The sequence below is a fragment of the Syngnathus leptorhynchus genome, chromosome 9 (genome assembly GCF_054491065.1).
Source record: "Syngnathus leptorhynchus isolate UIUO chromosome 9, UIUO_Slep, whole genome shotgun sequence".
NCBI classification, from domain to species: Eukaryota; Metazoa; Chordata; class Actinopteri; order Syngnathiformes; family Syngnathidae; genus Syngnathus; species Syngnathus leptorhynchus.
Window position 1 is genome coordinate 4,620,786 of NC_141203.1, and position 25,937 is coordinate 4,646,722.

Sequence of the window (25,937 nt, forward strand, 5' to 3'; positions counted from 1 at the left end):
CGTGAGGGCGCGCGCGCGGACAAAACGTTGGAATTGAATTTATTCACAATAGGAATGAAGAGTTTTCTTTTTTAACTTTTAAGTGAGCAATTCCGATCTCGTTCAAAAGCTTTAAAAAAACTAATCGATCAAATAAATGTTGTTGTGACTTCCTAAGTTGGTTTGGAAACAAAGGTTCATATTCACGATTGGAGGGGACATGCGTTGTGCGCGCAGCGTGTGTGCGTGCGTGCGTGCGTGTTCTCTTCTAAAGACTTTTTGTTGCACTGTCCCCAAGCTCCACCCCCTCGCGCACCGTGTGACAACAACAAGTCATCCAGCGAGCCGAGCTTCACTTTTCAGCTCATTTTCCTGCTGTCATTCCTCCTCCTATCTTTGATCATTGTCCTGCCCCCCTCCTCCTCCTCCTTTCTACCCCCATCACGCACTACTCACGGCTCTCTCTTCTTGTTCTTCTTTTTTGGTGCCCCAACTTCCACGCAACTTATCTGAGGAGCTCCAAACACGCACAAAAAAAACCTCTGGTGGATTTCTTTTATTCGGCCAAGCTGGCTCGCGCACTTTGAACTTCGGCGACTTTTCCATAACCCCCCCCACCCCGCACCTTCCCCTCGAAGCGCTGCAAGGTGACCATGGCCGCCGTCCCGGCTGCTCTCCTCCCGCCGGCTTCCCTGGTCCCTCCGCCGCCTCCTCCACCCCCGGCCGCGATCTCCAGCAGCACCGGCATCAGTGCGTCTCCGCCGTCGACCACCTCCTCTCCGTCTCCGTCCTCCTCCTCCTCGCTGCCTCCCCTGCAGACCGCGGTCGGAGCAGCGCAGACGCTCTTCCGCTCCGAGCTTCTGGCCGCTGGAAGCCCGGTGGGCATCTCGGGGGCCGGCAAGCCCGTCTACTCCACGCCGTCGCCCGTGGAGAACATCCCGCAAAACAACGAGTGTAAGATGGTGGAGCTGCGCGGGGCCAAGGTGGCCTCGTTCACCGTGGACGGCTGCGAGCTTATCTGCCTTCCCCAAGCGTTCGACTTGTTCCTCAAGCACCTGGTGGGGGGCCTGCACACCGTCTACACTAAGCTCAAGAGGCTGGAGATCACGCCGGTCGTGTGCAACGTGGAGCAGGTCCGAATCCTCCGCGGGCTCGGCGCCATCCAGCCCGGCGTCAATCGATGCAAGCTCATCTCCAGGAAGGACTTTGAGACCCTCTATAACGACTGCACCAATGCCAGGTAAGTGAAAAAAGTGGTGTGTGGGGCGGGGGGTCGTTTGCTGTGGTCCGTGCTCCTTGCGCGTAAAACGCACGGGATTCAGCTTTGTTGCGTGTTTTCTCGCGTTTTACGCGCACGAAGGTTCTAAAAGCTGCTGAGTGCAAAAGTGTGTTTGAAGAGTGCGTGAAAGTTTGGACTTCCAGGGAGGGTTAGAAAAAAGTTGAGATAAAAGTCCCAACATTCCAATCCCCCCCCCCTAAAGTTCACTTCACTGATTAATTAATTTGCTTTTAATTTATTATCCAGATTATAATCCCTCAACATTGTGATGTTTTGATATTTTGTTTAGCAATCTACAATCATATCACACACATGCAGGCATGCAAGAAGAAATGGAAAGGACACACAAACTGCTGGGGGTGTGGGGACAGTGCCTTGCTCAAGGGCTATTTTGCAGTAACCAGAAACAATTAGTTACTATTTTAACAGTTTGGCCGTAGCAGGTCTTCAAACGTGACCCAACAGCTCCAAAGTCCAAGTCCTTATGGATGAGCTACAGCAGCCAAAATTAATTATCAAATCATTTCACTCATGCATTCAATTATGGTAAAAAGAAAATATTTTTTCTTCAGTGATGCACATTTTTCCCATCCCATTTTAAAAGAAAATTTACAATATACATATATATATTTTATTGACTGCCAGTCCACTCCATAATAATGATTACAAATGTACTGAGCGCACATGCCAGGAATTATGATGGGAGATTAACGATCCTCAATTAAACAGCCTCCATTTGTCGAAAAGCTCACCACAGAGACACAGTGACACACACACATGCGCACGCACACATGCACGAGGGAGGGAATTAATACATCACTCCATATTAGCAATCGGAAGATTTTTGGACCGCCATATGTTTTAATATGGCGTGATTAAAAGCCCCCAGATCAATAGTTGATTATTCCTGTCTCTCTCTCACACACACACACACACACACACACACACATGGCGGTCAGACTGACCGTCTCACCTGTCACTGTGATTGATTCCATATCGATCCCACCTCCCAACTGTATCCACGGCTACAAGCAAGAAATGCAAATATGATGGGAAAGTGGCGGAATAGTCGTAAACACTTTGAGACACTTGGTCATCTTAAAAAAATATTGACTACTGCTAAAATCAATTATATTACTGCGCATGTTTTTTTTTTGTCACTGAGTGAAAGCATTTATATAATGTTAAGTTGAGGTGCCTTTTCAGATTTAATGAATAAAAGAATGCACAGACAAATATGACAGTCAAACATGTTTATTACAGTATGTTATGTGCATAAGAGGGTGGGATGCTTTGTTTTTTTAAAATTTGTATTTATTTGTTTTCTATATTTTTTTATTCAAAAGTTGCAGATGCATTTCATGCTTTTCAATATGATATGACAGCAATACACAAATAAAATAATTTAAAAAAAATCATAAAAAAATTGGCTGAAAGCCTCAGGGTACGTTGTGGTCATCTACCAGCATGCATTTCTGGTTGAAATTAGGTTTTCAAATCTACTGCTGTCTAATGCCAGTTCCTTTGGTTGCCAAGGTTTTTTCCCTTTTATCACTTATTAGACATTAGTGAACTTTGGGCAAATCTTGACACACGTGAGTCATCGGCTTCCTGTTTGCTTGCATATTCGTACTTCTCTTCATGTCAGTGGGGTTAGGTGTGTGCTTGCGTTTGTCATTTTGCTGGATTGGTGTGGGGGGTTAAAGGATAATGCAGTGCCTCGCGCTGCTTTAATGACGCTAAAGTGCCGAGCTATTACGGGGCACACGGACACAGCACTGTAATTGTCTGTGAAAGCCGCCAGGTCCTGCGGGTCGGTGCTGGGCTCCAAATCAATCAGTCAAGAAGAGGCCTGCCCGTCCGCTTGAGCGTTCGTCCGGCCGCCCGTCCCATTTGCAGAATTACATCACGTGCGAGAGGCATCTGCTGGATAAAAGGCTTCTGTTGCTTACAATGATTTTATTTGTGTGCCTGTGTGGGTGTGTTAGTGTGTGATTGAACTGCCGCTGACAAGACGGTCAGTTTGTGTAAACAGGTTGCCCGCCCCCCACCTCTTTTTTCCCACCCGTCAGATAAAAAAGTACCCTCTGGAAATGGTTTCCCCCCCTCCATCAGTTGCTGCTCTTCTTTATTTACGCAACAATGAGGTGAATAATACTTGTGTATCGTGTACAATGGGGTCGCACTATTTCACAGGCGACTATTAAGCCCCCCCCCTCTGTTCACCCCCGGTTGTCTATTGTGCTAAAACACAGTTCAACATTGTGCCATCACTGCTTGTCTCTTTTATAAATAATTTGGATTTATACAACTCACTTTGTTGAGCATGTTGCAGTTTTTTTGACGTACTAAATGTCCAAAAGTTCATAACAAGAAGGCACCTTCTGTCATCTTTTGCTTTTAACTTAGACACAGAAAAAAGTGTTGTTTAAAAAAAAAAAGGATTTAGTTTTCATTAATAGAGCTTTTTAATCTTGTGATGAAGATCAGAAGGAAGCTACTGAATTGGTTTCTGTTTCAGTATGAGGCAACATGAGGTCTAATTGAAATAGATATACTGTCTCGTAGGAATTCATGTTTAATTCGCCTTTATTTTAGCTTAAGCCTAACCTATAAAACCAAAATGTAGCTTATATCGTTTATAGAAATTCAAATAATGTGTTTATTAAAAAATACACAAGAGAATCTTAAAAAATAATCTCATATTAATTCGTAATTGGAATATTGAGGGAAAACAATCGCAGTGATATTATACTTGACAATCATTCAACCCTATTATACTGACCCCTACTACATACAGCAGCTCACTCCAAATATTCATTCACTTCCTCCCATGAACAAAAGATTATTGATGACGATTGTTATTTTCCTGCTACCACCAGGTGGCACTGTAAACATCTCCACAACAACACACACCGTCGGCTGGTATCTGTAAAGCTGATGTTACAGGTTGAGTGAATTTGACCCGACATTTTGAAAAAGAGAATAATATAATATTACAACTAAAGCCTGCCGTCCAATGAGTAAACGTACCCGTTACTCTCTGAAGTTTAGTAAATAAATGCTCGCGGCCATGAGCAAATCAGGTTTGTATAATTCAATGCTAATGCAAAATATTTCGACAATGAAATCATTTATGGTTTTTATTTTGTGACAGGCTTTATTGTGGATTTTCACCATGTGCCTTTTAGGGGTGCACTGTGTTTTTGTACTTTGACATTCTTGTTAGTCTTTTGGAATACAGTCATTGTTGACCCCTTCATTTTCTTAAGGGCTCTCTTGAGCCTCCTCTCCTTCTCTCTCTCTCTCTCTCTCTCTCTCTCTCTCTCTCTCTCTCTCTCTCTCTCTCTCTCTCTCTCTCTCTCTCTCTCTCTCTCTCTCTCTCTCTCTCTCTCTCTCTCTCTCTCTCTCTCTCTCACACACACACACTTGCACACACACACACACACACACACACACACACACACACACACACACACACACACACACACACACACACACACACACACACGCACGCACAGATCTAGGTTCAGTAATCTCCCTTACATTACGAGCAACCCTCCAGGAGCCCCCTCTGTTCCCGCTACTTGTTTTCCTTTTCATTTTCCCCGCGGTGGGATGGAAAAAGGTTCTTATTGCTGTGTGACACTTGAACTCTCTGAAAGGTTATTATAACATAGAAGGTGGTGGCGGCGGAGAAGTGATCTGTTCCGTGGGTCTAAATATATGCCATTGGTGTTCTGTTGCTGAGAATGTTGCAGTTAATTGACAATCATGGTCGCACCTCACTCCACCTGAAGGTTAAGCACCCCAGACAGCATCATACGACTGGGGAAGGAGCCCCTCCTTAAATACACTCCACTCCCACGAGTCACCTTTGACATAGCAAATTTACTCACGACAAAATGGCAACCTTATTTTCATCTAATTTTATTTTTTGACTTTATTTTTTTAAATCTTATACTTTTGTTTGAAATGGTTTTTTCATTGTTTTTGACAAAATATTTTTTCTCATATTACTTTTTTTAATGCATATGTGCATGTCATAATTGTTGATGAGTATATTAATGGCATTCTGATATTATATCTTTTCAATTTGCAGTTCTTTACATAACTTTACTGACCAAATTATTAGTTTGAATATTGTTACACTATCCTCGCATAATAGAAGGATATCTCATTCATTTATGACATTTTTTTGGGGTAATTTTACAGATTTATTCTAAAAAATTTCAAATTTGTTTCAATACATATTTCTTTTGATTTTTTTTTTTTTTAACTTTTAACAGAGGGGTCACTAACTTTTTGAAAGTGAAAGCTACTTCATTGGTACTGATAAATTGAAGGGCTAGCCATTTCATACAAACTTCCGAAAAACTAATTTGCTCAAATAACTTTTAATTAGATGTTATTTTTAACAATTCATTCATGTATGTATATGAAAGCATTGGTCATTTTCATGACCTCAGACATTATCAACAATGATTTGACAGATAAATATGAACATACAACACTTTCTTTAAGTTTTTCCTAAAATTTGGCAATCACAGTTTCCCATCACTGGTAAGCTATTTTTAGAACAGGCCTGCAAGCTACTTATCTGGTCCTTGGGGGCTAACTGGTGCCTGTGGGGTTGGTGACCCCCTGATCTAAAGTGTCAGATTAAAAATGTCAATGTGTCAGCCTTCCCAAATGCACTTTTTTTCACTCGACCAAACACCCTTTTCAGCAAATTCACATCATTGACCTTTGATTTGAATTGGACTTTATTTTAATGTTAATTTTTTATTTATTTATCACAAATGATTGGCTAATTTGCCAACTTCTCATATTGTCATAACCCTTTTGGTTTGGTTTGCTTTATTCCAAACATTATCAACATACATGAACAGTAAATAAATAAATACATTTTCCAGTTTTTGATTCCCAACTTTTTCTAGACTCTGACTTTGACCAGATACAGAAAACCACAATTTAAAAATAGAACCAAATCACATCAAAACAGTACTTTTAATATTTGTATTTGTATTTGGGTGCACATAACTTACCCAACATATTACAAGTATCAAAGGGGCTGATACTTTTTAAAAACACTTGCTATACCTTTTGAACAAAAGCACATCATCTGCACCTTTAGCTTGGCAGCCTGTCACTGTGGCTCCTCTGCACATATCAAGTGTGTTTCAAACTACACTCACACATCTGGAAATGACGGTAATTGTTTTGCATAACGCTCAGTGTGATCTGCCACCGAGGGTGCCAGCCCCCTCTACCACTGACAACTCCCCCCCCCCCCCCACTCCCTCTCCTCCATCGAGCTCTTATATTTGTTTTCTTACAAGGCGCCAATGTGTTTACAGGTGCTCAGGGGAGATTTCTAGATTCCATTCAAATGCTTCTACCCGGTTAGAGTGGGTGCTGAGATACCCGTCACCCAGCAACCACATCCAAGAGGGAGCCCAGGCGATAATAACTTCAAAAACAAGAGTGACAGATGCCTGATTAGAAAAGGGGGGGGGGTGAAGTTAATGGTACACAAAAATGTTTCAAATCCAAATCTATTCAAGCACTTCCTTGAAAGTCAAATTGTGCCTTGTTTTGTTTGAGACTGTTTAAACAGGAGTGGGCCGTATTTTTTTTCTTTAATCCATCAGTGGAGCTCTGCTAAATTTGATTAGGTACAGTACATGTGCTCAAGTCAACTGTGCAGGTGGCAGATGGCGACAAGGTGCGCCCCCACCCGATGCTCCCCTTGCAAATAGTCTCCTTGAAAAATCAGAAGGGCTTTATTAACTTGACATTCATCCAGTTGGAACAAGTGCAAAAAAAAAAACCATTCCCTCAAAATCCCGACATTGTTTTGAGTAAAGAGGCTGCAGATTGGACTTGTTAAGAGAGGCTTTGTTTGCCGTCGTCTTAACGACGTTTGTGGCTTTGGAGGCTATTTGCATGGCTAAGATCCGCATTTGCTTCATTTGCCTACTCCAGCTCTGGTTCTTATTTGTATCAAAAGTTTTAGAAACATATTGAGGAAAAGAAAAAAAGATGCTATGAGACATTGACAAAGAATTCTCAATCAAGCTTCATTAATATTTTTTTTCTTTTTACATATCTTGTAAATCTGCGCCTTTGTCTGCCACGTTATATAACAACGTATATAAAAATGACCACTGGCCTCATGTTACTTTATTTTCATTACAATGCAAGTTTTCTCTCGTAACACTTTGAACTTCTCAAATAATACAACCTTATTCTTGAAACATTTGAATTTCATTTCAGTAAGATTATAATATATTTCCCATAATTGTATGACTTTATTCTTATTACGTGACAAAAAGTTGCAACATTCTCTTAATCTTATTAATTCTCATTTGACCTCTCTCTCAATTGTCTGACTTTGTCTCCTTTTCCTGTTACAACCTAGAAGTGTTTTTCGTGTAATGTTAGATCGTCATTAGTGATGTAAAATTTGATATTGTAATAGAATCTATTTTTTTAGAGCACATAGCTCAGTTGAAAAGCACGAGATGATTATTAACAGCAGTCATTGAATCATATAAAACAAGTTTCATATCAAGTACGTCCTCCTTCACCATCCTCCTCCTCACCATGCGCCGTATTTAGCCACATGCGAGAACACTAAACGCTACTGACAAGTTAGAAGCTGGAGATGAGATATCCTGATTGGAGGAAAGGCAAGAGGAAGACGGGTCCTGGGTCGGCACCGTCTAATATGGTCACATGGAGAAATTGATTTTCCTCTGAAATTAATTAATTTTTCATATAGCCTAAAGCTGGACTTAAAAAAAAAAAGAAGAGTATTTTCCCCTTTTGGAAAAGCATTGCCTAATCATATTAATGTTTTTTTTGCCCCAAGGATGAAAAGATAATTGTACAAATGCATTTGGAAATATGTATCACTGAGTATTTATGATTAAATTATGCAAATAAGATGCTTCCCATCCTTGGCGGAGCCCAGATTGTCTAATTAGGATTGATATAGCGAGGAGATGTTGGGGAGTCTGAATACAAGCATGTCCAAAAGAGCAGAAAATTGAAAATGACAAGGATGGAATCCTTAAAAAGTGTCTCGTTTGCTCTCACACTGCCCCCCTTCCTCTTTTCTGTCTAATTCAGCGTGGCCGTATCAGGAGTTAATTTTCCCCGGCTTCATTTCTCGTCTGAGCTGACAGGAAAAGGAATCCATCAGGGAGGCCATCTCAGATGGGATTCCACAAATTTCCTCCACTTGTTTTTTTTCTTTCACAGCCGCTATCGGGGATGAATCTTCTCCTGCATAAACACACAGATGTTGTTCCTCAAGAGTTACGCTTTCTTCAGCTTTCTCCTCCAAACAAGCTGTTCAGCTTTAATAATGTCAGCTTAGTACTGCAAGAATCTCGCAAAATAGCCTGTGGAAGATTTTGCAATGTGAAGGAGCTCCTCCTTAGCGTCATACAAATACAGTCTATGAATGACTGAAATGTGTAAAGATTGGACACTTGAGCATGCAAAATGCAGAAAGGTGTCTTAGTTCTTTGTTTAGGTAAAAATTACGCATGTTTTTCTTCCCTGTCGAGATTTTTTTCAGGTAGATACCAATAGGAGTACTGAATTCTTCAGTAGTCACCGGTGGCGATACGACGTATTGATACTACTAGTACTTTTGATACAGAAATTTTCCTCCCCCCAAATAAATGACAGATAATTTGGAAGAAAGACCAATATATCTCAATCTAGCAGTTTTAATTTCTTTTAAATTTAAATGTTTTTACATTTAAAAATAAAAAGAACAGTTTTTGTTGTTTATTGTAAAAATCTTAAAATTGCATGAAATAATTTTGAATTAATTTTCTATTTTTTAAGCAGGCGGCACGATGGCGCACTAATTAGTTTGTTTGCTTCAAATTTTGGAGGTGCAAGGCTTGATTCAAGCTCCAGCCTTCCTGTGTGGAGGAAGTATATGTCAATTTATCCATATAGTGCTTGGTCAAAATTTGTTCCCGTGTAAACACTTTTGAAATGTGCATAAACAAGTTGGGATAATGCAACCTATTTCCTCGGACTTTCATGCCAAAAATAGAGGCCTCACTTCAACTTGTCACAAGTGAAAAAAGTAAGAGCAAATGTACTCAGGGAGTGCACCTGAGTAAAATGCAGACCATTGTGACAACGGCCAACAATCGGCCGTGATTTAGTTAAATATCATATTTTTCCTGCTGTGTCGTCTTCTTCAGTTGAAGAGCACAACGTGGGATCTTTCATTGAAAAAAAAAAAGACCCGATTGTTATCTAATCTTTACCTGGCGCTAGCTGAGAAAGGCCCCCCGAGCTAATGACACTCGAGACTAGCGGCTCATTCTTCACGCTGCTTCAAAAGCTTTCACCCTCAGTCAATACCTTGTGATGACCAACCAAAGAAAAATGACCTTAACTCCGTTTGACGGGAAGTCTGAAGCAGACAAACACTCGATGCAGTCACTGGTGTGTGCGTATGTGTGTGCCCGTGTGTGTTGTGTTGGATTAAATCTCACATTGCTGAGTTGAGTCAGCAGATGAAACATTGCTTTGATTTTCAACACGGGTATTGTACTGTTTAAGGTTTTATTGAAAAGCACAACCATGGTATTAAAACCTCTGAGGGAATAACTTTGGAATGTTGACCAACTTTGGTGCATCATGTTGGAATTGAAAATGTTCACTTTTAAAATAGTGTTCATCAAATGAATTTGTCAAGAGAGGATTTAATGCAACCTACATTTATGAGTCATATAGAGCCATCAAGCTGGCTGATGTTTCCAGACGTGAACATGGATCACCAGATTGTACCCATTCTGTCTTTCAGACGTTCTTTCAGAATAGTATCCGGTCAGGTCTTCACTATTCTTTTGTTGTTGGGCCAATATTGATTAGATTTTACGGTACACTACACCCTTAAAAAAACTTGTTTTGTGTCGAACTGACCCGACTTCCTAGGTCAGTCCAATTTTTTAACCCTTTGGTTTTAAGAGTGTATGTTACTTATGGGGCAGAGAAAGCTTAGGAAAGAATATATTCAACTTTTTTTTTGCAACAAGAAACGTTTCTGCGAAATTGTGACTGGAGAATATTTGCGTCCTTGAGCAAACCCTGACAAGCACGCAACATTGGCCATCTTTGAAAACACTTGCAATGGTTCGCCCCTTAGTGGGATAGGGATTATTCCACAGCATGCCAGGCTTAACCAAACAATAACTACTGTTAGTAAAAGACTTTGGTATGCTCAGGAATAACAATTCAAATGGAACTCAACTTGCTTTAATGAGAGTCGTGCATCAATAGTTTCAGTCATATATTATAGTGGTTCACGCCTGACCGTAGCATCAAAGCACATTAGGTTCAAAGAGGTCTGCCCCTCGCCATCTCATTGGCCCGACAGCACCTTGGCTTGACGCAGCGCTTGTCTCCGAGGACACCGCCTGTCACTCTTTAAGAGGAAGGTAATAATAGCTGGGCGCCGCAGCAAAGTGGCGGCGCGGGCGATTTTGAGGAAACGTCAGGGAGATGCTGACATTTGAGTCGGTGAGGGGGACAAACAAGAGCGGTGTGGCCAATAAAAAGAGTCCAACGGTTAATCCGGCTGGACAGAAGACGCGAGTCGCAGAAAGAAGAGGAGTGACAGTGTTGGATGAAAATTCGTTGACCTGGTGTTATTGATAGCCAACTCATAACCTTCGCAGGTGTCAAAAAGCGACTACGTTTGGGGACGACTGCCAGGAGTACAGCCAAAAGTCTGTCTTATTCGCTTTAAAGTGGTGACTGTTTAAAGCAACAACATGAAACTACGTTACCCAAAAATAATAGCTTCTAAACCATTTGGGTTGTACGTTAACTTTTGAAAACTGCCAAATTGTTACCGTAAATCACCTCATTCCAGTGTTCTGATGGACCAGCCAGGACGCCTGGTAAATCAAAACACCCGCAGGTGTCGCCAAGGAACGAACACAGTTTGGGAATTGGAGCCAAAAGGCTATATTGTTGTCATTGATTCCCCACAATTTCAAACAGGTTTCTTATATTCTTCCATCAAAATACACAAAGGAAATGATAGAGTATATCTTCATACTTACAATTCTGTTGTAACATTTGGATTTGGGGTCAGGAACGTATGATGACGTCTTGGTTGGATATATTTGACCTGGCCGTTCAGGCTGCTGTTGCACTGCAAAACATCGGATCATCCGATCTAAGACCACATATGAAAGTGGCCCAAGTCGGATTTGAAAAAATCGGAAATGTTCAGTTTAGATTGTTTGGAATTTGGAATTGAAATGCAGTGTGACCATAGCCTCTGAACAGGAAGTGTTCAAACAGCAATTTGCGAATTAAAGCATTCCCTCAGCAAGCTAAGAATAATCTGTTATCTAATACTAATATGTGCTAACACTGCAGCTCTGCTTACCCTTGGGCTTTGACATTATAGTGATTTGGCGTTGTCCCACTGAGTGACTTTTGTCGCCACTTGTACATGGGGGATTTTTACGCAACTGAGTTGCCAAGTCATGGATTGAGAAATTTAGCAGGAGCAGTTGTTGTGTAAATAAGCCTAATAGTTAAATCACAATTTGCAAAGTGCAGAATGGCTTCCTCATAGATGCAATTGCATATTTGCATCCCCTTTTTTTCTTTGAAACGTATCTCAAACTATTCACTGAAAAATTACGTATTTGCAATTTTTTCAAGCCTTGTCTAAATGTATGATTTGTATATCAGTGTGGACCTCTATTTTGCCTGGGTTGCTTGTTTTTTTAATATTAGATAATAGGGCCTGACTATTCCGGATTTTTTAGGGTGATGCCGATTCAGATATTTGGCAGAATACAATTCTGATATCTGATTATGTTCTGTGTTTTATTTTATGAGCCACACTTCTAAATATGTAAACAGTTTTTTAAAGCTCACGTTTTTTGGGGTGGATCTTTGATTATTTTTGTTTCATGTTCCACCCGTCAATCCATCCATCATTTTTCTGTACTGCTTATCCTGTGTAAGGAGAAAAGGGCAGTTTTGCCAATTCAAAAATAAATAATTGCCTTTATTACTAATTTGTAAATATGCCACAAATTATAACCGCAAAACAGTTTAATATCATTTCAATCTCTTATTACCTTGAAAAATAATTATGATGATGATTGATCTAATGAGTGAGGATTGGTTGAGTTATTCAATCAGTGTTGATTGAAAAAAACAAGTATGTACATTCACATGCATCAAAGGCACACTGTTGGGATCCACTTCAATCAGCTGATTATTAGCTATTTCCAAAAAATTATATATATATTTTTTTGGTATTTGTGGCAAGGCTTGGCCATTTTTGCTGTACACGAGCTTGTAATAGGATAATTATATGCTTATATACTGCATATATATATGCTTATATACTGCTTATCCTGTGTAAGGAGAAAAGGGCAGTTTTGCCAATTCAAAAATAAATAATTGCCTTTATTACTAATTTGTAAATATGCCACAAATTATAACCGCAAAACAGTTTAATATCATTTCAATCTCTTATTACCTTGAAAAATAATTATGATGATGATTGATCTAATGAGTGAGGATTGGTTGAGTTATTCAATCAGTGTTGATTGAAAAAAACAAGTATGTACATTCACATGCATCAAAGGCACACTGTTGGGATCCACTTCAATCAGCTGATTATTAGCTATTTCCAAAAAATTATATATATATTTTTTTGGTATTTGTGGCAAGGCTTGGCCATTTTTGCTGTACACGAGCTTGTAATAGGATAATTATATATAAACTTAATATTACAGGCTCTTGGCCCACAGGGTAGAAAACAAACATCACATATATTAAAATAAATAAAACATACATTTCAAATGTTATGAGGCACTCATGCCAGTGTCCTCTGATGGTGGATGTGTACCTCAGAGAACTACATCCAGTCATCTGTCTAATCAGACCATTCGGTGAGCGGTCCAGCCTGCACATAAATTGCAAATAAATAATTGATAGGGATAATTGTACGCTTCTGATTTTGTGGGAACAATTTGTTTGATGGCCCTTTTTTATTCCCAGTAGTTCCAGTAAGGTCTGTAAAAGGCATGCTTGTCTGTATGTGGTGTGGAATTTTTTTTTCCGATCTGAAATTTGTAATGGGGATGTCTTCTAATACTTTTGACAACCTTCTATCATGTGCATCTCATCTCCAAAACAATAAATTGCATCCACACGGCTGCATTCAAGCTTCTAGCGGCAGAAAAGTAACTTTTTGTGGTCATTCCATCGCGGTGAGGCAAATAATATGACTCCTCTATGGAAATAAACACGGCTCATGGTAATAACGTGGCCCTGGGCTGGGACGACGCGTCCACATACATTAACCCCGGCGCGGCTCACACATTTGCAGCGCGTGAGCGGGCGAGGTAGTGTGAAAGTGAGAGAGAGCGAAAGAGAGAGAAGTTCACATGTGAATGGTCTTGTGTGAAAAGCAGGATGAATTGAGTCAAGCTGACATAGCATGCCAATACGCTTTGTCTCTTTCCCAATGCTGTATTCATTTGTGGTGCTCACACATTTATTGCATGATTGACAATTATGAGAGGCTGACCTACTTCTTTGTGTAGCTTTTTCATTACTTGCCTTTGCTTTATTGTGTGCATTGTATAGTGTGCGTATGTGTGTGCGAGACGTTCAGTCTGAGGGTCATGCTCCGCTTGGACCCTGTATTGAAATTCATTTTCTATTGAAACGTTGAAAACAAATTGTGATGGAGTTGTTTCATTTCACCAGCCAAAATTTGGCTGGTTGTAGGGATGACCATGATGATTGATATTACGATTAATTCAGTATTACCCAACAGTTATTGAGCCAAGGCACATATTCGACAAATTGTAACTATGCATCACTGGCACGGACTAACGAACTAAGTAGTTGTAGTAAATAATTTTCAACTTTTGGGGATAAATGGATTAAAATGATTGTCAACTGCATGAAGCAATTGAGGCAAAAAAAAATACAGTACTTCACAGTAGAGGCACTGTTCATTTACGTTCAACTAGTTTGCTGTCTAAAAATATAAATCTATAAATAAATAAAAAAAATACAACGTCAGCTATGAGAAGTTGAGCTACAGCAACACAGCTATCTCAAGTGAATACAAACCACTGAGAACTCAGGAAACTGATGAGATGATCATCAACTTTTTTTTTTTGCAGTTAATAAAGCTAATTTGGTCAAATCCCCATTACCTTTGGATCCCATGTGGCTTTTGTTTGATGTTCCTCTGTATTTTCCATGGTTATTTGAACTTAATTCATTACAGAATCATTGTGTTTGTTTCATCACCCAAATCACAAATACACATTTTTTTCACAATGGTGGCTTGTCAGTGAAAGACTTAATTTAAATCTGCCATTGCCTCATTCCTTTATCCCTTTATGGCTCATTCTACCTGTGTATCGTGCCCAGTCGAGCTTGGATCACTTACGAGTGTCTAGGAGAGCAAGATACCTCCTGGGAATGCCGCTTGACTGGGCCCGGCAAATGATACAAGGCGGGCTTTAGCCGGGAGTTAATATCCTGCAAAATTGTCCCACGCAGTCTTGGTGGCAGAACGCCGATGATTAAATGACACAAGCATATCAAAAACATTTTTCGCAGGCTAGTGGGTCTTAAGTGTCTCCCAAGGTTACTGTCAGAAAAATATAGTTGAAGTTGTGGTGGTTATAATTGGAAAAAAATGAGTGTGGCACTATCTGTAGCACATCATGTCATACAAAACATTATCAATCCAACTGGATCAAATTCAATATTGTCACTGTCTGATGTTACATTTGGGGAAAGTTTTGACAGCTTTGACTTTATTTTTATGATAAGATTTTGGGGTACTTGATGATATATTTCCTCATTTATTGTTTTCCCTTCACCAGTTACACAACACAGTCATTTAATGTACATTACATGTGGGAAAACATATCAGTATTGATTTGTATACCATTGTTTATCTTATATGAGACAAATCTGTTACAACTGGATCAAGTATTTGTATTGTCAGTAATCAATGTCACGCTTATGGTAATTTTGATTTTCCCCCAATACATTTAAAAAAAAAAGTCTATTGATTAGTAAAGAGATTTCTATAATTTTGAAATTCTGACACTTAAATTACTGTATTGTAAGACGATTGGTGTCATTGGACAAACAACACAGTATTCTTACTTCTACTTAGCCTCAAACCAACAATCCCTCTTCGGGATGCCTGCTCGTTGACCTTGCTTTGAAGCTAGTTTTAATGAAGATGGAGGTGATCAATTACTTTTCCAAGAGCATGCCATGCTTTGTTTTAAAACACATGAAAGACGGTGTAATAAAAGCCAAAAGGTCCTTCTGTAGTTATCAAATGGCCTTTTTTTTTCTCTCTCCCCCTGCTGACCTTTCAAGAAGCCACGCTAGGAAGTGGAGACAATACAAAGAATTACAGATCACATTTCGGACATCAAACCCTCCTTTGTGCCGTTTATTTGCTCTGGGAAGGAAAAAAATGACTCGTTATTTGAACACAGGAACAATAAAAAGAATGAACTGCTCACATCAAACAAAGTTTATGTTACGCAGTGGCGGATACAGTCCGTTTTTTATTATTTCTTCCCTTATCTGATGCTCACAGCAGAGGTGGAGTCGGTGCAAATGTGCTTGTGTTCATCCACCACTAAGCTCTCCGGCGTGTTTGAGCGTCTGTAAATATTCACTATTTGTGTTGACATCGACAGCTGTGCCATTTCCTGTTCCTGTTGTTGCAGGCCACATACAGAAGGTTGTTTAACAAGACAGAAGTAGTGGCAGGATCAAGACAAGCTGTGGAAAGTGGCAGAAATGCAATTTCTTCACATTTTACTCATACAAAATAAGTAAATTAGTCACGTAAATAAATTAGCTGTGGTAAATTAAGTGTAAACATCTGTGTTTAACAAATTAAGACCTCAATCTAAACTACCAGAGATATTAAATTTTATACATTTGTAATAACCAGTCCATCATGCTTAAAGATTGAAAGAAGGCTTGTTAACACATGTTAATGTCTAGTAATTTAGATAATGTTAGAGATATTTTTAATGAATTTACAGGCAAATTTGGAGAAAACATATCGATAACCGGCTCCATTTTAGTGGCCAGTTCACGCCTTGTGTGAGGCGTCGTCTAAGTCTGTGACTTGTGCTCGATTAACATTGGGTATTTTCTCAGGTCTGTGAAGCGTGGCATATTTAAAAAAAAGGGGCATTTGCACTGCTGTGGGTGTGAACACAGTCTACTTGACAGCCAATGGGAGCGACTCCTTTAATTTCCTCCAAGGTGGTGTACGCGAGAAGTGCCCTGATCATCCTTGACATGGTAAAAGAAGGGGGCTCCTGAAAAGTGCAGCTACAAGAACTGTTTCTGACCCCTGCCATATGGATTGAACGGAGACCGATCTATAGTGTTCTGGTTACCTTGTGAGTGAGTCTGGGTGTGCGAATTGTGTCCACTCCGACAACAGCTCAGTGAGTGTTTTCATTTTTTATTTGTGTTTTTAAATATTGGTCCCATTCAATATCACCAGCTCAAAGTGCAGCTGCTGTTGTTCTTCTTGGCTCGACGTGACGCATTACAATACCTTACTGGGTCTGGTTTTTTATTACTTCACTCTGGTGGAGAAATATCGGTTATTGCTTGAAAACAACTCCGCAACCAGTTTGTCGAACATCTTTGTTGTAATGAATGGCAAACAATAAACTCTATGCATAAGTAAGACTTCTCGACACTTAGTTGAAGATTAAATTCTAAAAATGCATTCTTACAAAAGGCCTTCAATGCAATGCCATCCATGGACTGGCTGACTGCAGTGGGAAAGTAATCATGCTCTTGGATGCGGAATGTTATCAGGATGCATGATGGCACCCTGCATTCCTGCCATTCTTCTCCACATTCCACAGGAGAACGTTGGAGTGTCATTGCCTGCGGAACCTTCGAGAAGCTCAGTTGGAGTCCCTGCTGGGGCCCGGCCTGTTGACAGTTCCCTGGCACTGTTGGCTCAGCAGGAAGACATCAGTCGCAGGAACAGCGATGGCTGTGGATGACAGCCGTCTGGTCAGCGGGGAAGGACACAGTCGGAAGAGATTAGGCTTCACCCGCAGGTCACAATGTTCCAAGGGTGGGCCGTGGGTCAGTCGTGTTAGGAATTGTTGAACGGAACAGGTCCGGTGGATTAGGATTATTAAACATAAGAGACTCGTGGTATGATTATTGATAGAATATATATATTTTGTACAGTATCTGCATTAAAATATCATATAGTTCGTCTGAACGCATTTGAACAATGATACGAGTATATTTTATATTTATTGACAAATTAAAGAGCCACTAGGAGACTTTTCAGTTTTCGTTGATTATGGCGGTGCTATAAGGACAAAAGCGGCAGTGTTTTGACTGAAATCGACCACATTTCCCATGAGTGCCACCACGTAGTGTCGTGAAATCCTGAGCTCTCGCTTACCTGCAGTTGGACTGAGTTCCATTTCTGTTTCCATGCTTCCTGTTTTCAATACATTTATTTATATTTATGAATATATCTTTGTTAATTAAGTAGAGGAAAAAACTACATTCAGACAAAATGTGACGTGAATATTATTATTATGAATGTAAAATCTCATTCGTTAGCCTCTCCCTCTTGCCGCCATGTATGACATAAATGTTAGCCGTTTTCCCCAGAGAGAACAGGTTTCGAATTATCGCTGTGCAATAAACCCCTCCAGCATTTCATTTGATATTTTAAATTTATAATAATATTATATATTTTCTAAATTATTTTGTCAGGCCCCTCTTCTTAAGTGTACCCCCACTTTAGCCCTGGAAGTATATAAATCTTGGAGCCCTTCCTGTCTGCATCCCAAACAGAGGACAGTGTTAAAAACACAACAATGAAGTATTTGATGAAGTAGTTGAAGTAGTTATCTGTACTGTACTGTACTGTAGATAACGACACATTTTATTGTGATATAATTGTGGCTCACTACTACTATTGAAGGAGCTGCAAATTCTCGAATACCTGACAGTGCGTTCTCCTAACTACCATGTTGGGGCAACATCAAGGGAGGTCGTCCATCTCCTGACGAGAGCACAGTTAATTGAAAACAATATTACTCGTTAAAAGCAATCTTCTTCATAACACCAGGGCAGCCGTTTCATTGTTATATTATTTTTACAGCAGCGGGCCTCTCGCTCCATCTCTCTCGTCTGTGCTCCTATGCTGCGCTGCCCGGGGTTTGCTCTGACAGATCCGACTAGCGCTGAACAAATCCTCACATTTATACCCCCGCCGGTATTAAACGCTCATGTAGCGCATTTGTAAGGTCGTCGGAGACCCGACGCGCTCTCATAAGTCTCCTTTAGCTGCGCTGATGGCTGGTGTCAGGCATGTCTGCTGACTGAAAGGCAACACGGGCAGATAGCGTTTGATCCGTGATGGAGATGGCTCTGCATTGGAGTAGAGCCCTGGTGATTAATAACATTGCAAAAAAAAGGATGTCATCTCTTGGATGCCCTAATAAAAGCTCTTGAATGTATCTGGGAGAGGCGATATGTTGACAGTGGATGATGCAAATGAGGCTAAATGTGGGGGGAACCTGAAATGAATCACCTCTCGGTCTCTGTGGCGTTTGTGTAAGCAGGCCGGCCGTTTATGCCGCTCAAAGCTAGTCGTGACACTCTATCGCCTTTTGTCTCAAAGTACTAACTGTATTTAATTTCACATCTTATCGTACCAGGCTTTGTCTGCCGCCGAGTGTCTGCGCAGCAGAGGCGACCCCCGGAGATAAACTCTGTCAAGCTCTGGGGTGATTTATTAAATTCTGATTTCTGTGAAGGACTTTAATGTCGTGGGGGGAGGGGGAATGAATGGCGAAGAAGAGGAGGAGGAGGTGTGCGGGAGAAAATATGTCGCAGGTGTCTCTGCCAGCTCCGGGTTACAGCTCTCTCTCTATTAGTAGTGTTGTTGGCGAAAGAGAGGCTTGAAAGAATGACTGGATCGGGAATCTGTAGCTCCTTTTTCGCTGCCTATAAAAGCTTATTATCCACTGTTCTGTGTGTAATGGATCAAGGCAGAATGTGTGTATTAAAATTGACCTGTAAATTGTTTGATTTTTGAGGTAGTATCAGGGGCATTACATCATAACATAAGCAAGGTGGCCTTAAAGGTATTGACACTGAATTGTGGAAGAAGTGAACTTTACATTTTGAGCTCGTATCAGAGGGGAAGGAGGGTGAGAGACAGAATTGGGAGTTGAATCCAAACTACAAATATTCCGGCCCGGGTTTATTGCTGAAGTCTGCAGTACTATAAGTAGAACTGCATCCGTCTGGCGGGTTTGACCCAGAAAGGCGGAGTAAAACTTGACCTACAAATTTCCCATACTTTGTGGTAATATCAGAGGTGTAAGAGACAGTTTGATGATGGCATGGAATGATGGTTTGTAGAAGTCAGTCTGCATTTCTCAAGGCTCCCAAGGTTGTATCATAGTTCGGATGACGGGATTGTGAAAGGTAAAAACTGAATGGGAGGTTCAAGGCGACGGGCAAATTCATTGCTTTCTGAGGTAGTATCATTGGTGGGACAGTCTGTGTGAAAAATATTGACCTGTATTAGGGGGTCAAGTTGACATGTGAATTTGCAGCCTTCCAAGGTACTTTCAGAGGGACCTCAAAGGTGACATGGCAGAAACCAATATTGATTTGAGCATGTTGAAGTTGACCGGTGAATCTCCTGGAGTCTGACAATCGTATGTTCTACGAGAGCTAAGTGAATGGCACTTGTACACTTAAAGGTGGGGATTGAACCTACAACATTTTCCTGAAGAAATATAGTGATGAAGTTTAGCCTTGGATTCATTACTTCTACCCCGTTGTGTTGAAAGCAATTGTCTGACAAGTGTTAAGGTTATCACACAAGAAGACACTAAAATGGCACAGGCGAATAAATCCAACTGTAAAGAGTCAGAAACGCCAATGTTGCGGAAACTATGCGAATTGAAAGGGGTTTTATGTTGAACTTCCCGTCTTTGTTGTGGCACTGACCTTGAACACCCCCCATCAATTCCACTCCACCCTTGCTCTCGCCTGGGACAGCAGTATCAGGTCTCTCCATTTTGGACTGCAGACAGCCACTTGAGTGCGGCTCACTTTCACAGGGGTCTCGACACAGCCGAGGTTTATATTTTTAATGCTAATCTTCCTTGTGACACCTGGATGGAGTACTAACCAAATCGATTAGGTAAATCCTTTGACCCTCTTGGCCTTCCGTGCTATTTGAATAAAGCCCAATGTTCGAGCGGGACATAATTCTGTAAGATCAGCAGATTTTACGGTGAGCTAATATATTGTAGCTCTGCATTGTGTGAACGAAAAGGAGTTCTTGTTGAGATGCTACTTTACCTTTTTTTTTTCCTTTTCAGACTAGCTACCCATCTCAGTATTGCTCGGGAAAGGCGTCGCGGGGGGTAAATGACCCCAAGTAATAAGCTGAAGTAGCTACTACCGCAAATACTGTTAGTGGGTAGGCCCTAATAATCCTCAATGACGTGTTGTGATTTTCGCTGGGGAACCTGCAAATCTAAGTAGGACATTGCCATGGGTGATGTGATGTTCTGCAGAGCTGGGACAGGATTTTACTTGAAATCACGCAGGTTCTTGCAATACTAAAATCTAGACTAAACTTAAAGTTAAATATATATATATATATATACTATGTATATTTTTCTCCATTTCTGTTTGACCTAGCGTGCAAACCTTGGTTAAAGCAACCAGCTCCTCTGATGCATTCGCATCAGTCCTTTCCATTGTTCTCAGAGGTTCAGCATCTTTTGTCTTTGCCACAGATTTGTCTTTTGATCTGTGTTAGTGATTTATCTGTATGGGATCGTTTTTTCCCCGCCCTCAGGAAATTCAGAATGAGGCTGGCCTAACCTTGCCAGGGTAAAACAAAAAGCCCTAAAGATGATCTCATTTATTTTGATGCTGCGGGGTGTGGGGACGAAGCATACTCATCTTACCTCTAACATCATTTCCATTTGGAAGAGGCACGTTATCTAACCTGAAAGTTACACAAAGCCAGCGAGTGCATTAAACAGGACACTTGACTGTAACAGTTTTCCTTCTCTGGAAAAACACCATAGTTTGGGATGTGGGGGGGTTCCGAGAAGGGTGCCTACAGAGTTTGACAACCCTGAGGGGATTGGATGTGTTTACCTTGTGCAATGTTTTTCCACCCTTGTGTGCAGCTGTTGAGGCCTCCTCCCTCCCTCTCGCCAGCTGCCGGAGACACAAAGTTAAGAGAGTGGAAGCATAAGGGGATGGATTGCAGTAAGGGGGGGGGGACCACTCAACACCTGCCACCCAGAAAAGGTGCGCAAGATGATAAAAAGGGCGACACGGGCACAAAAGGTAGAGAATTTGTTAAATGTGGTTGTTGAGAGTGTGGATGAAAGCAAAACAGGTGGTAGTGGTTCCAGGGCAACCATGCAGGTAGGCTACAGTATCACGCTAAAATGCTTTTGATATTCACTCAGCATGGCTAATCTTAAGTGCACATCTCAACACTGATTATAAATAGATCTGGCCATGTTTGTTTCCGGAAAAGGCTGTTTTCCTTCTTTCTTTGTGGCTCCAGATGTGTCTGCGCTTTGATCGACATTGTTTTGAGGTCGAGGTCCGCCACGTCTGGGATGACTGAAAAAGAGAGGAAACGTTTTCCCCAGCAGCGCTAATTATTTTTCCATCACCACTGTGACAACACACTCATGTCCTACTATGAGTTCCAAACAAACACAATACTCGCTGTTGTTTCATATTGTGCAAAAGTCTGTATTGTGCAACCATTCGCTGTTGTTTGCTTTGCCATTATTTCAAAGACCACAGTTGCTGGAAGGTTCATGATGTTCTAGGACAGAATTTTAAAACAACTTACTTATAGTTAATGTCTCTTCTATTCTAGTAAAATTTAAATGTCTGATATGGAGGTGGAGCAAAAACACTCACCCCTTCTCCTGTGTCTCACAAAATGTTTTTTGCGCATCTGCTTTTGCCTTGTGAGCATTCTGTGTTGATCAGCTAGCTCTGTCTGCTGAAAATTGTGCGCTAATGTATTTGATGCTTGTCCCCCAAAATATAACACATTAAATAAAAGGGAATATGCAATCTTTGTCATCAACCAATTTCTCTGAGACATCCCCCCTATTTCCCTCCATTCCACCCTCCCTAGTTTCGTTCTTGTTCCGCTTGGGACCGAATTGTCAATTGCTTGACATTATCTAAACAAGACATTTTTAAAACTAATTAAAGGAATGTCTGTAGTATCTTGATAAGGCTGAGGTTATGTTTTTTTTTCTTCTTCTTCTTCCTCTCTAACTTTGCCCTGCCAGCAGACTTGCCACAGGCTCGTCTGAGCACAGGAAGTTATGAAACCGCCGCCACCGTCGTCGTCATATCATTTGCACAAGTTTGAAGCGCTCTCTCCCGCGGCTCTGTTGACCGGAGTCCATAAAACAGCTTTATTAAAAATGACACCATTCTGCTCCGTATTTGCTCGGCGTCGGCTCATCTCGATGAGGTCACATGTCGCAGGGGGAAGTGTGGCCAACAATAGGCCGAGTTTATGACAGATAGCAGCTGTCTGGGCGCTGGCCGTGTTGTGATAACATATTGTGCGCAGCTCAGCCTGCATCTCCAAATCTGCTGCCTGATAATCTGCCTCACTGTTCAACAGTAAACGGCCTCGGCCCACAATTCAAAGGCAAGTCAGCGCTGTTCCAATTTCCTGTGACCAAACAGTGCTCGATAGTAAATCATGAAGGCGTACATGTACTATTGATGCAACGGCTGCTTGCTGTTGCATAAGTTGAGCTAGCGAGTGAGGAAATCACCACGTTTCTCAATAAGCACACTCTTCATTACCTGTTTAAACCTTCGAGAGTACCTGGTATTTCAACTTATCAATAATGAGTTTAAGTTGGAATTTTGTCTTAAACTGCCTACTTTGAATTAACATTTACTTAGAAGGGCTAGGGGTGAACATATAGCTTTTATTCATGGCATAACCATTTCTAAAGCAATTGTGTGCGCTACTTGGCTGCAACCAGGAGAGGTGCTGTTGATTCACTAACTTAGTTTTTGGTCTAAAGATCTTGATGTCAGCTATGTTCTATAATCATTCCATAGTGAGAAAGTTTGACTTCTTGTCATAAAAAAAAAAAAAATAAAACACAAGAAAGATTTACCTCTCGCAACTTGATTTCTTTTTGTCACATTTAGCACTTTATTCTTTAGTTTTCTCCTGAAAATGTTTACTTTTAGACTCACTTAACAGGAACAACTATGACTTTTTTCTCATGATGTCATCATATGAGAATTTTTTCTTGAAGAAATACAGCTTGGTTCATGCATGACAATTATTTCTCAAACATTTTCTCAATTTTTTTTCCCAAACAAAAACTGTCTTTTATCATTACATCTGCTTGATTTCTTTTAATTTACTCGCATTATACCTTTTCTCATCAATTCAGTTTATTCTTGTATTCTTTTCTTCCTATGATATGATGAATTAATTCATTCTCATAATTTTATAACTTGGTTGATGACACTGGCATGTAAACAGTGAAGCCCAGAAATATATTATCTACACTTATTATTACTACTGGTTATGGATTTCTTCTCAGTTTCAGGCTGTTTGATTAATTGGTCAGCGGTATTCGTAGCTCTCCCAAACCCCTGATGGATGTACAATACAAAGCAGGGGAAGGCTTTGAGAATTGTTTTTTCATGTTTAATTCTTTTTTTCCCACTGCCCCACGGGCAACTGGAAGGCATCAAGGACACCTGGGTGCGACTTTATTAAAGTATGAAATGAGAGGTCAGCGCCGCCGCCGTCCCACACATGACATCCCGCTGCTGGCCTCTTTCTTCCCTCGCACCCCCCTCCTGCCTAGAGGGGGATCTGATGGCTCCTGTATAAAAGTCTGTTTCATGAATACCCCTGAGGGAGCCCTCAACTGCTCTCTGTGCCACGATAGCAATTTAATTCTCGATTTTTATTATTTATTTATTTTTTCAAGATTGATGCTGTGTCTACCAAGTCTTTTAATTAACACCACGCCATGTGTGTGCATATTGCCGTGTTTATCAAAAAATTCACGACCAGGGGTTTGTTTTAAGATGGCTCGTTTTTTTTTTAGTTTTGTGGCGGAAACGCGATTTTTAATTAGACATGCTCGTTACACCAAGCACATCGTAAATGTGTGTTTATTCTTCTTTATTAATGCTGCAATTTTTTAAACAGCCAAACAATGTGGCCAATAGGCTCAGGAAACGTCATACAAAAGCACAGCGGGCTATATTCTTTGGACTTCACTGTAAATCCACAGAGTGACAATGGCTTGGCGCAACAACTGTTTGTATTGGCTGGCTATTGAAGCCTAATAGCTGCACAGGATCATTGTCAGCCTCTTATCGTGGCCGCCACAGCGCTTTCTGACACCTCAGCGCTGTATATCTGTGTCTGTCTCCCTGCTCTATATTTATACGTGCTTGTGTACTGCTCCATGTAGATTTCTCCGTCATCAAAGTCATTGCGGTGTAGAAATGCAGCGCAGTGAGTGATCTTGACCTCTCTGCAGCAAAAACCCTTTTATTCCGGGGAATGTTTTGCAGACCCACCTGCAATAGGTGAAAAGCTGCAATGTAGAGACAGAAAAAAAAATATCCCTGCACACCTAGGTTGTATTTCCATCAAGCTTATTCTACCTGACATTGGGTGAAAGTCAGACCACAGCCTGCCAGTTGCAGGGCACATATAGAGATGAGCAACCAGTCACACCCACATCATCACTGAGCGGGAATCGATCCCAAGCTGTTTTGCAAGTTTTTTCCTAAATGTTTTTTTTTTTTTTTCAATCTTTGTCTTGTTTTGCAAAGCCATGAGCGACAAATCAAACTTTTATGGTTTTATCATATAACGGTATTTGAAGTTGTTCATCCCTCCCTGCCCAGACTGTAAATGAATGTCCCTTGTATGAAAGCCACCCCTGGCTCAATTAACCACATCCCCCATCAATTTTCCATAGAATCTCCACTTTAATATGCAATCCTTCGATTGCGTCATATACTCTTTAGAGACTAAATTTCCTGTTTCTGTAGTCATATTGCACTTATCTAAAAATAGGGGTTTTCCCTAGGGCTCACATAAAGAACATATCCTATATGAGACTGTGAAAATGTCTCACATGCCTTTTTTTTAAATTTGGAAACAATGATAGTTCAATTCAGACTGAAGCTGTCGTCACATTGTATCTTGTCGTGTCCATCAAGAGTTCTATCTGATAGAAAACACTTTCCTGAAGAACACAACTCCCCTACAACAGCCCTCATTAATTTTCAACCCCAAAGTGGACTCACTTGAGGGATGGGATAGAACAGAGAACAGGGCGGACATTCCTCAAAATACTCAAGATCTAGGACAAGCGCCAAACAGGCAGTGACATGTGGTTGGTGCAGTGTTACTAGGACGCTAATCTGACAACAGAGGAAAAATAAATAAAGATTCACGGTCGGCGAACGACCGCAAGGCTTGAAAGTGATGAACTACTCATCTTATCCT

The 25,937-nt window shown here is 40.8% G+C and overlaps 1 protein-coding gene across 3 annotated transcripts in view; it reads left to right on the top strand.

Annotated features, from left to right (window-relative positions):
- The first annotated feature begins 326 nt into the window (after window positions 1–326).
- The window catches only part of dachd (dachshund d), a 112,112-nt gene continuing 86,501 nt past the window's right edge, over window positions 327–25,937 (top strand). For 2 of the 3 annotated variants that reach the window (XM_085920059.1, XM_085920061.1), the window contains exon 1: window positions 328–1,219. In XM_085920059.1, coding sequence (XP_085776185.1) covers window positions 633–1,219 — 587 coding nt within the window. In that variant the 5' untranslated portion in view covers window positions 328–632. Of the gene's footprint in view, window positions 1,220–25,937 lie in introns of all 3 variants that reach the window. The other variant, XM_085920060.1, reaches the window with a different exon arrangement.